This window comes from Juglans regia, chromosome 1, assembly GCF_001411555.2.
Source record: "Juglans regia cultivar Chandler chromosome 1, Walnut 2.0, whole genome shotgun sequence".
Classification (NCBI taxonomy): domain Eukaryota; kingdom Viridiplantae; phylum Streptophyta; class Magnoliopsida; order Fagales; family Juglandaceae; genus Juglans; species Juglans regia.
Window position 1 is genome coordinate 36,039,872 of NC_049901.1, and position 12,836 is coordinate 36,052,707.

Genomic DNA, 12,836 nt, shown 5'->3' on the forward strand with positions numbered 1-12,836 from the left:
AGTGAGTACGCCGACCTGAAAGAGGGAAGAGCTTTTGTCACTCAACGCAACCCCACCGCAGTTTCCTGTCTCCTGCATCATCATCGCCCGCCCTCCTTCTGTTTTTATTATTTATTTATTTATTTATTTAATTTACTAACACAGAAAAGAAAGGCCACTCAACTCCCACCGCATATCATTATCACATTCCAATTGGCAATTTCCCACTTCTCTCTCGCAATTCCACTGTATTCGCTTTGTCTTTCATCTCCTCTCTCTGTCTCTGTCTCTGTCTCCTAATGTTCCATCTCTGCAATTGTTAATCGTGATTTCTACGGTGCAACAAATACGCTGTGTTATACGACGCCATACGGCTGTTGCAATGGCGATTTCGGATATGCTTGAAAGCACGAGCACCACAGCCGCTACCACCACCACCACCACTATCCCTCACACCGGCTCTGATCTTCGGAAACGGCCTGCCGCTACCCCCGCCGCTACCAGGGAAGTCTCCGATTGTACTTCCAAGACGAAGGATTTCGAGTCCGATGACTCGGCTAGAGAATCCGTCACATACTCCGGCAGCGAAGATTCGTTGTTAGGGAAGAGCTGCGAGGACGACAGGAATCACACTGGAGCTGCAATTGAGTCGGAAAATGGTACGACTGCTGTAAACGACGGAGGTGAGAAGATTGCAAACGTTCAGGATCGGGGAACGGATTTCACTGCGGCGAAACTCTCGTATCGGCCATCTGCTCCTGCTCATCGGAGAATAAAGGAGAGCCCTCTTAGCTCCGACTTAATCTTCAAACAGGTAAGGTCCAGCTGCTTTATCCGCTTTTTGCTTAGTTTCCGTTTGGCGGTCGAGTTGAGTTGAGTGGTTTATAAATAGTAGTGAGTTGAGATGGTAGAATATTGTTATGGTAAGATGAGTGTAAATGTGTTTAGACGTTAAGATGAATTTAGATGTATTTATAAAAAATTAAAAAATATTATGAATCCCGTGCATAAAAATATGTCGAGTTGAAAAATATTATAAATCTCATATGTAAAGAGGTTTTAAGTTGAGTGATGTTTAGGGTGAGTTTGGATAGAGAGTTCAGGTGAGATGAAATGTTTTGTTGAAAATTGAATAAAATATTATTAAATATAATTTTTTAGTATTATTTTTATTTTAGAATTTGAAAATGTGAAATTATTTATTATATTTTTATATGTGAATTTGAGAAAGTTGTAATGATGAGATAAGATGAGATATGTTTGTGTATCCAAACTCATCCTATGATTGGAGAGTTGGGTATTTAGACGTTAGATTCGTATTAAGAGTAGACTGAAATGATCTCAGTTTATGAGTAGCTGAGTTGATCTCAGCATGTTCCAACGGCCAAACGGAGCCCTAAAAGCATATATTGTTGATCAGAGATTAGACTGCCTGGGTTAAAGTCAGTAATTTTTTCCTTTTCAACTCTGAGGCGAGTAAAGTATAATATAACCAGAGTTGTGTTTGGAATAAACAGCTGAGTTTTTTTTCATCGAATTTCGTCCATGTTTTTTGGTAATTGAACGGCATGAATGTAAATCGCTCTTTTAGTCGGTAATTGATTTATTTTAACTGATACTGCCTATTTAACTTCTATTCTGCGGTGGTTTGATTTTCATGTGATGGAGTTACGCCAGGCAATGTTTAGATTGATACAAAATTAGCTTTAGGATGTAAACTGAGTGAGATGCCGTTTCTCAAGGGGCTGTTAACAAATAAACTATGTTTTGTTTAGATCATGTTGTATTAAAACTTTGCAATGCAATTCTAATTCTATTGTTTTAATTTTCATGCAGAGTCACGCGGGGCTCTTTAATCTCTGTATAGTAGTGCTTGTTGCTGTAAACAGCCGACTAATCATTGAGAATCTTATGAAGGTTTGTGTTTCTCCGAATTTAGGAAACCTTAACTGAATGGTGGTTACATCGTTAACTTGTGCATGAGCACATGAGCATGCCCCTGCATTCACTTTTTAATCATGCCAAGTTTTGTTTTAAAAAAAATATATGAATTATTTTTTTGGGGGGGGAGGGGACCGATGCTGTTTTAGGGTCCATAATCTTGATGGCTACTTATTACTGTCTTTGCAGTATGGTTGGTTAATTAGGACTGGCTTTTGGTTTAGTTCGAGATCATTGAGAGATTGGCCCCTTCTTATGTGTTGGTAATGATTCCTTTACTTTTGTTTCATTCCTACTCTGACATTGGATTAATTATTGCACATTTCGTTTGGGTTTGATCTGGTCCATTGAGCATCTGACCCAGAATGCATCGTTCATTATGCTTCTATTGCAGTCTTACCCTCCCGATATTCCCACTTGCTGCCTTTATAGTGGAAAAGTTAGTGCAACAGAAGTATATCTCTGAACCTGTAAGTTATTCAAGTTTCAGAGCTGAAAATCAACAGCCTTTCTTACTTTACAATGAAAATTAATTGTGGCCTTGAGATCTTTTTACCATTTGGATAGTTGGGGTTGAATCTCATATAGTGCCAGTTGCAGAGTTGGTATTTGAAATCCTTCCAAGAGAATAACAAGTTGAACTACTGGTATCCTCAAAAGTTGACTTTTACTTCATAATTGCAGGTTGCCGTTTTACAGCATCTAATCATTACCACAGCTTCAGTTTTGTACCCAGTTTTTGTTATACTGAGGTGTTTTCTTTTTCCTTTCATGTTTCATGTTATCTAATATTTCATTTAGATTTTGGTATTTACTTATTAGTCTTGTAATACCCTTTTGGAAAGTATGACTATATCCGTTTGAACAATGCTGAAGAATAATACTCGTGTTTTGATATATGGATGCTCAACTTTTTGCTACTTAGAATTAATGTTTAGAAAAAACACACTTTGTACCTCCAAACTGTCACCCCAGTTGTTATGTAGCATCCAGACTACCCCTTCTGACACTGCACCATCAGACATTACCACGGGTGACACTTGGAAGTGCACAGAGTATCTTTTATTTTCTTTATTCAATAAATTGTGCATGTAAAATATTCTCCTTGGTTACTTCATTGACAAGGAGACATGTTGAAGTTTCTTAATTCATTTATGACTTTAAACCATGCAGGTGTGACTCTGCTGTTTTATCCGGCGTTGTGCTGATGCTCTTTGCTTGCATTGTATGGCTAAAATTGGTATCTTATGCACACACAAACTATGATATGAGAGCACTTACCAAATCAATTGAAAAGGTAAATGATATTCCCTTGAAATTCTTATAGATAACTAGTACAGACAAGTTTCCTTCTAGAAAAATATTCGATTGAACAAAGGAGACAAATCATGTTAATCTTTATGCCTAAATGAAATTCTTTAGGTTTCTTTCTGAAACTTGATGTGAAGGAAATTTCATGCTATATATATGTTTTTTATAACTGGGTAATTGAGAAAAATTGGTCAGAAGCTATACAAGTGTCACCACAGCAATCACTGGTTCCTTTATTTTAAAAACAGGTTAATTACATTTTCCTCTCATAAACTACCACTTTTTTCTTGCTTAAATTATTCCATTCGTTAAAAAAATCATTAATATGAACGGAAATATGTATTAAAAAAAACAAAAATAACCTTAACATTAAAACAGTCTTTTAACATTAAATCACCGTTAAAGTTAACAGTGATTTTTAATGGGTAGTTATAGGGTTTGAGTTTTGCCAAGTCAGAGTTTCTAAGTGCATGCGAGAATGGGATGGCAGTTCATGAGGGGAAAATGTGAGTAACAATTTATTAACTCATCATCACACTTTATCAAGACTTAGAAGCACATTATTAGTATTCTTCATTAAAACAAAAAACCATACCACTCCATTCTCAATATATATATTCCATTTGTTAAAAGAACCATCATTGATGTGGATGGAAATGTGTATAAAAGGACTAAAATATAATTTGTAAGAAGACAAATATATTCTTAACATTAAAACTAAACTCTTTTTATAGAAATATTTATAAAATACTTCAATTGAAGTTAATGGTGATTTTTTAGGGATAACTTTAGGATTCAAGTTTTATAAGCGCAAATGAGAATGGGGTGGTAGTTCATGAAGTGAAAATGTGAGCAACCCTTTATAAATACATCATCGCAACTTTGTCAAATGTACATTATGAGTGTTCTTCGTTAGAATAAAAATCAAGTTGTGGATGTAATCTCTGTGAAATCTTTATGATGGGTGATGCATGAATGTCTATTTTCTTTTATTCACTGAAGCCTGTTTTGATGTTAGGAGGATGTCCCGCCCAGTTCTCTGAATCCAGATTATCCTCACAATGTTAGCTTTAAGAGTTTAACTTACTTCATGGTTGCCCCAACCTTATGTTACCAGGTAATTGCACTCAATGATTTCTGTTGCATTCATCATCGTATACCAATGCTCAGCTTGATCCATTTTAGCACATCTCTTTCATGATATATACTTTTCTTCTAACTTTCTGGAGTATGCGCTATCAGTACAAGTCATTTTCTTTTGTTATTCAAATTCTCCTACAAGTTGTATGGGTATGGATGTCTTTGAGCGTCTGGGTATCGTGCATTGTTTGATCTGTTTGACATTCTGCAAATCTTAAGATGCTGCCACACATGGGATTTTTTATTTTTATTTTTAAGCGGGTTGTGGTTTGACACGCTTTTGGTTTTTACTGCATCATTTCATGTTGTCTTCTTGAAATCACACTTTCGCATGTTTGTGAGCTGAGAAGGCTGCATTTGTGTACTGATCTTGACTTCAGTAAATTTATGTGTAGTATTGATGGCACATCTTATTTGATCCCTTTTTTCCCTATAATGTTTAGGATTCTATTTAAGTGATCTTCTATGTGACAGACCCTACAACTCAAGTACTGTATTGTGAAACTTGACCTTTCTGAAATCAGACAGTCAAATGATCAAATCATTAAAAAGAATCCAATTAAATTTGAATTGTTATATGCACATTTTTTAGGGAGGTTATGTAAGTTATCTGGGGTTTGGTTAACGAGACACTTTGACTGAAATACAAACCATTTTGAAATTGGTTATCAAATTTTTGAACCTAGATCAACCAACAATCAAGTTTGTGCGTTGGTTTGGGTCAATTCTCAGGTTTAGCTTAGAGTTCTAGGCTAGCAAATGTTCACAGTATTTCACCTTCTATAATTGGGTATAGTCAAGTGATTTCTCCATAAATTTGTTTCTGTATTTGCAATTGTAAGAAATTCTCTAGTTCTAAAGTATGTCTTTGTTTTCTGAGTGTTTGAAGTTCTCGTGAATTTGAATTGGTGTTCTTTGACCTTCATATTGATGTATTGTCACTGTAGCCATGCTATCCTCGTACGCCAGGCATTCGAAAGGGTTGGGTGGTTCGTCAATTTTTGAAGTTGATAATATTTACAGGAGTCATGGGGTTCATAATAGAACAGGTAAGTTTCTGTTTGTAATTGAAAAACTAGATTTCCTTGTTCGTTAGAACATATGGTGGAGATGATCTGACTTGAATTCATTGGTATAATGCTGCAGTATATCAATCCTATTGTCAAGAATTCACAGCACCCCTTGAAAGGGAACCTTTTATATGCCATAGAGAGGGTTTTGAAGCTGTCAGTGCCAAATTTATACGTGTGGCTTTGCATGTTCTACTGCTTCTTTCACCTCTGGTGTGTCTACTCTCTTTTTTTCCGGAGGCATATATTTCTTATAATCTTTTAAAAACTTTTTCCAGTAATTATGAATATTTTCACTTGACCTTTTGGTTTAGCTATGTGATAAAGACTGAGTTATTGCATAAATTTATAGTATTTTGCGGTAATCACTCTGGATAATTTTTCTCTCCTTTTTATTTTGTTGCAGAAAATTTTCTCATGAACTTAGTGTTAGGCTTCTTTCTGTAGCATTATGTATATAATAGATTGAGTTTCTGTAATTCAGGGGCCGGTCTCCAACTGTTCTAATTAATTGGAGAATTCTGGACTTTCAGCTCTTTTTGCATAGAAATTACTTTTTTTTTTTTTGGAGGAAATATGTCTTCCCTCTTTTATATGCCTTACTTCAAAATCAAGACAAGATTTACACATATAGAAGCTTTTTACTTCTGAGAATCATGTTATTTTGATATAATCAAATGCTTAGGCGTGGGCTGCAATTTTTTAGGTTAAATATACTGGCTGAACTTCTTCGATTTGGTGATCGTGAGTTTTACAAAGATTGGTGGAATGCTAAAACAGTTGAAGAGGTAGGTCTTATATCTTGCAATATGTAGCCCTTGGGGGTCATTTTTTCAACATGCTATGCTGACAACATTGTGTTTGTTGCATAAATCTTGGGATTCTGCGGCTGTCATCAGTATTGGAGAATGTGGAATATGGTAAGTTTCTTTTCTCAAATTTAGATTTTGCGTGATTAGTTTCTTAGGTAGGTTATCACATTTTTCTTTATTGGGCTCTTCTTTCTATTCTACTATGTGCACCCCAATAGGCTTTAGATCTTGAGTTCTATACCAAGTCATGATGCTCTTGTTTTGATTTCATATTTAGGGCAGTATGGTATTTGACTTGAAGGAAAGAAACTGAACTAATACTTGAATTCATGTTACATATTCTATGATAGACAAAAAGATTGTAGCGTTTGGATGATGTAGAAACGGTACATTCATGGGAGGAACTATTTGCAAGTGATTTTGTATTTTCTGTTTCATTATTTTTTGACTGAGGTTATGATACTGGCTTCCGAATGTACAAGCACACTAAAGAAAAGGAACTGTATTACTGATCATGTTTATTTTCATTTCAGCCTGTTCATAAATGGATGGTTCGCCATATCTATTTTCCATGCATACGGAATGGGATATCTAAGGTAATACCAATCTCACCAAAGATTGTAAGCGGTGGTAGATTAATGCATCTTTTTTAGTGTGCTTGTTAATACATTAAACCCCACGTTGGGTTTAATGTATGTCATCCTCATAAATTTTTTTATCACAATATATTGTACAAGAGTTGTTTAAGGAAATATATGATAGTAGCTCTGTTATGTGCCCAAGCTAAGGAGATGCACAGTTTCACTTCTAGTTACCACAATGGCATTCCATCAGATGTGGTTGATCATGTTATCAGTTCCCCCACATTTTCCCAGTTATTTCTTTCAAGGAAGTCTATAGAATAATCCTTTAATGTGAATTAGCCTTCATTGTTGATCTTTTTTCTTTTAACATTAACATCTTCTAATAACCCACAAGGGTTGGCTCAATTGGTAAGGGCTAAGTCCTAGAGGTATTCTCCCTCCAAGTCTAAGATTTGAACCCTTGGGTGCAAACATTTTCTAGGGGCCACGTTTGGTGAAAAGCCGATGATTTACCTAAGCGTGTGATGAGTACTCATTACACGGGTCCAGGGTTTAACTTGGTTAAAGACGTGTTTCCATGGTCTCTGGGATTCCTCATAAAAAAAAAACTTTAGCATGTCCTTTATATTCACATAATTAAATTATAATTATACAGATTTGTTAATGCTTAAAAATAATTAAGAATGTTTATATTCCGACCTCAGTTCTTCTCAACTTCAATAGAGATAGTGACCTTGGAATGAAATTATGAAAATCATTGGCTTCATTGGCAATATTGTTTATGGCCAAGGCTTTAATAACATTCTTCAGATTAATTTAGTTGGCTCGGTCCCACCTTTAATGACTCAATAATCTTGTTCTCATTTGTTTGTAATTCAGGGAGTGGCCAGTCTAATCGCCTTCCTTGTGTCTGCCATATTCCATGAGGTAACGATGCCTTTTGTTTCCATTTGTTCCTAGTTTGTGTTTCCAATGACAATTCTATCTTTCAGCCCCTTGTGGTAGTAGAAGCTGAATGGAACATGTTCTTTATTCTTTATATATTACAATTTACCACAGTTGTCAGCTAGTTTATTCAAGGGATGATTAGGGTTTTGCTCCTGTCTTTGATGTTTATATTTTTTGGGCTGCGTAAGAACAAAACTTTTCCTTAAAGTAGTGCACACCCAAAGGTCAAGTCTTTGGTGTAAATTTATGTTTTCTAGAGTTTTATGTTCATGGAAAAAAGGAAGAGGGAGGGGAAGGTTGGAGCTGTACATGATATTGTGACTCATTGGTTAGGCATAAATTTGAGGTAGGTCATACCATAAACGCATCAAAAACCATAATAGGATATTGCATGCCAAACCAAGAGAGCTGCTTTTATCCAGTAAATCTATAGTCAGAAATTTTGCTGTGTGTCTAATAGCAAGCATCTGGTAGTAATACAGATCCTGACATCGACCACAATCTTCAAGGGAGCACTTATCCTATATTTCTCGTTTGGTTTGTCAGATTTATATTGGTGTATTTATAAAAAAACATGTTTTGAGAAAGGAGTAGATCAACGATAAAAATAGTGGCATTGAATGAGAGAGAAGGATGGAATGATGTTGCATTGTCACAATATGACCGTTCACATCTTACTTATCAAAAAATAAAATATGACCGTTCACATATAGAAATTGCGGTAGCCAAAATGTTGGAGCTAGAATGTACCTCAGGGTGATCTGCCACAAGAACCACAACTTCAAAGTCATTTGAATGTGACTTTCCATGTTGGCTTTGCCCATCTATATACGTTCATGCTCTCTCTCTTCATGGTCAAAGAAGCCTTTTATAGAAAAAGTAATCAAAATTTACCGTTATACTGTTATACCTATAAAAAAAAGAGAAGTTATGCTTATATAGCTGCCTCAATCTAAATCCTTAAATGATTTGTTGTTTCAAAAATGTAGTGCTTCAAGCATGTCTACTTATGTTGGAACTTAATTTTGTTTTATTCCTCTGCAGTTGTGCATTGCTGTTCCTTGCCATATGTTCAAGCTGTGGGCTTTTATTGGCATTATGTTTCAGGTAAAAAAATTTTGACCTTTTTCCAGAATTATCCTACACCCGAAAAAAGAAGAATATTGATTGCAGTTTTCATAGTTAGACATGTGCTATTTATTACAGCAAAGATTATATCTGGACATGAGGTTAATGATAATTGTCGTTCCTTGTCAATAGGTTCCCTTGGTTCTGATCACTAATTACCTGCAAAATAAGTTCAGAAACTCCATGGTACGTATCAGTTTTCACGCATAATAATTTTATTCAACCTTACGCAGCACTGAATTTCTTATGCCATTCAAATTGGTTTACTACATTAATATTTCCCTGGTTTGTGCTAATCTTTTTTACCAGGTGGGAAATATGATCTTCTGGTTCATTTTCTGTATTCTGGGTCAACCCATGTGTGTGCTTCTATACTACCACGACTTGATGAACCGAAAAGGGCAGACTGAATAAACTATCAACTAACCCTTTCACTCTGGAAGTAAAGTTGCTGTAGATATGGTGCTTCCATTGTTTTCCCAAGGGTAACATGATTTTTCATGCAGCATCCCACTGATCCGGGTTTGATTTCATTCATTCATTTCTGCTTCCATGCCGGGGCCATTTCGTCATGTGCCATATACTTGTTCCTCCTGAATGAAGTCCTGATAAATTGAATTGGTCTAGGTGCAATTTTGATGCTCAATGCTCTAGCAATAATTAGTGCCACAATTGTAGTACTGACTTAATTTGTTCACAATATAAATGATTCAGATTGGAAAATTTTGATAGTCTAAGGTTTATGTATGTCTTCTGCCTTCTCTATTTTTAGTACTTTTAGAAATGCCTAAACATGAAACCTAGATAATCGGAAATTCTAGGTTTCACTGCTTGAACATTTAAGATTTGATCATTAGATGGATGAAAAATAGGACCTGCCAATATCATAATGGTTGGATCTTAAAGGAGGGGGCAACTTGTAAGGAAGTGGTAATTTAAGGGGGTTGGAAGGAAAAATATAGAAATGATATTTGTAGTTATAGGTTGTGCAAGTGTCGTTTATTCCTTTTAAAAAAAATTGAATAAATATGAAATTTATATAAAAAAAAATTAATATTTTAATAGATTGATATATTTTTCAAAAAGAGTGCGCAATATTTATACAATTTATAATTATATCTAGTACTATTCTAATACAAGTTCTGTTATAGGCAATCACTTTTGTATATTTTTTACGTATTTCATTGATGTGATTGGTCAATATAGTTATTTTATATTAAATTAAAATGATGCAGCCAATCACATTAATGAATTGCGTAAAAAATATATAAAAATAACTACATAAAATTTTTGTTAATTAATGCTCTCCCCTAGAAATAACTTAACTCCACCACTCTTTTTTCCAACATAGAATGCAAAAATGGACCTTTTGAGATCAAAATATGATGTAAAAAATAAAATAAAATAAAAACACAAACAATCTGTAAATCGAAATCGAAACCAATTTCTTGAGAATTTACTTGTAGCAGGGTAGTCTGTCTGAGTAATTGAGGTAAAAATCAAAAATAAAAATAAAAAAATTGAAGTTTGAATTACAATCTGTTGAGTTGAGTGCTACTTGTTTGATCATTTTGATTTGACTTTTCTTTCCCAATCGTACCTCCATTTTCCATGGCCCTCGAGTGCGTTATTTAGTGACTACTGTTGCTACTTTTTTCAAAGTTGATATCGATGCTTTCGGAAGTAGCCTCAACTTTTGACTCCTACCAGAAAGCTTTTACCTTTTGGGTCACCTTTGTTTTTTAAAAATATATCATCTAATTTTATTATTATAATTTTTTTAATTTTTAATATAAAATAAAATAAATAATTCTAATTTTTTCAAATTTTAAAATAAAAATGATATTAAAAAATATATTCTAACAATTTTTTATTTAATTTTTTATCTTTAATCTCATTTTATCTCATTTTATCTCTAAAAACAAGCGAGCCAAACAAAGAGTTAAGCCATAACCACTGAAAAAGTGTTTCGAATTAGGCTATTGAATAGTATATTTTATTTTATTTTTTATTTATTTTTTTAATCATCATAAATATTTTTAAAAAAATAAAAAAATTTATAATATTATTAAAAAATATTTTTTTAATCATTAAATAAAAAAAAATCATTCGGACATTTTTTAAATCCCGAATTTGAGAGCTAAAATATTTCTCTTAAGTAAATTATATTACATAACTATTTTCTTTTTTAAAATAAAAAAAATTGGTACTTTAATTATTATGACCCTATACAATACTTTTAAATTAGGATATATTCGGAGTAACGTACGCATTTAATTACAAAATTTAGGTCATAGTTCACATGTATATATGATCTGAAATTGATTTTAAAACCATCCCCTCCAATCCAATTTTTTTGTTGCAATTACATGAAAAATGATATCTATGTTTCAGAAGGTGGGTCTTTCAATGTATGGTTAATACATCCCATTCCCACTTAAAATGATCACGTGGCACGTATTACGTGGTTAAATCTCACTGGTCCTTCCAGTTCTACGCGTAGGTGTTCCTGGCAGCAAATAAATATAAATAAAAAAGCCTTTCACTTTCTATCTTTTCTTGTCTTTCTCTTGTTTCATTGCTATCATCACCACCGACGCTGACAGAATTGTAGTCAGCGCCTCCTACCGAATCCATCGCAAGAATAGGCCGATGTTCCGAACTTCCATTCTCTGAAGACAATAGTTTTTTAAAAAGGTTTTCAGAGATACAAAAGAAAAACAGATCCATTGGGGAAACCAAAACCATGGAAGATTTCAGATCCAAATCGGTTGCAAATGGAAGGATGCAGATGGAGAGCTACGGTGGTGGTGGTGGTGGGGTGGGACCCACTACATCTGGGTTCAACAGTATGCAAGATCTCAGGTGCTACAGTGCTTCATACGCAACCTCGGCGCAAACAAACCAAACCCAGGTCGGAAATGATGCCAAGTTCAAGAAGGGAAAGTACACAAATGGGTCGATCTCGAATAGCTGGAGTTTCAATGATCCGGAGTTGCAGAGGAAGAGGAGGGTCGCTAGCTATAAGGTATATACGGTGGAAGGGAAGGTCAAAGGGTCGCTGAGAAAGACCTTTAGGTGGCTTAAGGACAGGTACTCCAGGGTTTTGGGGGGGTGGTAGTAAGAAAGAAGAAATTTCTTTTGCAGGTTTTGGGTGCTTGTCTTGTTTTCTAAGGCTGTTCAATTCGACTTGGTGTACTGTGTATGTCTTTGAATGGAATGTTGGGTATATTTATAGGTATGAGGTTTTATGGATTCCAAATGTTGGGACTTTTGCCTTTTTCGGTTGGGTATGGTTTGTATATTATGCAATTTATTTATGAATACCAATTTGGAAAAGCCTTCTCTGTTAGTGTATGTTTCTATGTGTTGGGATTGATATGCAAAAGTGAATGAATATAAGCAATGTGAAAGTAAAAGCCTGTGTTTAGTCCTTGAATTGGCCATAAGAAATTTGTTGGGAGTCTGAGTAAATTAGATTGTCCAATTTTAAAACGACATGAACATTATATTGATCTAATAATTCGAACTGTCTACTCGCAAGATCTTTGGACAATGTTGTCTTTGCTTTGTATTATTTGGTCAAAACATTAGAGAAAATTTCGATTTTGTTGTCAATACTAACTACTGATTACCACAGATGTAGCATTAGATATGCTTTGCCTCTGTTTATGGAGATGGAGAGGCTTTAGTTATCTTAACTAATAGAGGGGCTTTTGGATTTATTTTGGTCTTAGACAGACATCCTCGTACCCAATTACGTGTGTACACTCTTATCTTCAGTCCTTTTTTTGAAGAGTGATGGGGGTAGTTTTAGCTGGATAGGACAGTGAGATGAGTTGAGAGGGAAATATTATTAGAATATTATTTTTTAATGTTATTATTATTATTTTAAGATTTAAAAAAGTTAAATTATTTTTTAT

The 12,836-nt window shown here is 34.5% G+C and overlaps 2 protein-coding genes across 2 annotated transcripts; both read left to right on the plus strand.

Annotated features, from left to right (window-relative positions):
* Positions 1–152: 152 nt before the first annotated feature.
* On the plus strand, positions 153–9,660 carry LOC109009388 (diacylglycerol O-acyltransferase 1-like). The gene is made up of 16 exons (XM_018989851.2): positions 153–793; positions 1,816–1,896; positions 2,110–2,183; positions 2,315–2,390; positions 2,605–2,672; positions 3,094–3,217; positions 4,250–4,348; positions 5,319–5,420; positions 5,518–5,654; positions 6,148–6,229; positions 6,341–6,361; positions 6,787–6,849; positions 7,717–7,764; positions 8,830–8,892; positions 9,046–9,099; positions 9,223–9,660. The coding sequence occupies exons 1-16, from the start codon at positions 362–364 to the stop codon at positions 9,325–9,327; spliced, it is 1,629 nt and encodes a 542-aa protein (XP_018845396.1). The 5' UTR covers positions 153–361; the 3' UTR covers positions 9,328–9,660.
* A 1,999-nt stretch (positions 9,661–11,659) lies between these two features.
* Positions 11,660–12,559, plus strand: LOC109009124. Its single transcript, XM_018989498.1, has 3 exons — positions 11,660–12,006; positions 12,152–12,203; positions 12,554–12,559. Exons 1-3 carry the CDS (start codon positions 11,660–11,662, stop codon positions 12,557–12,559), a joined length of 405 nt encoding a protein of 134 aa, XP_018845043.1.
* The last annotated feature ends 277 nt before the right edge of the window (positions 12,560–12,836 follow it).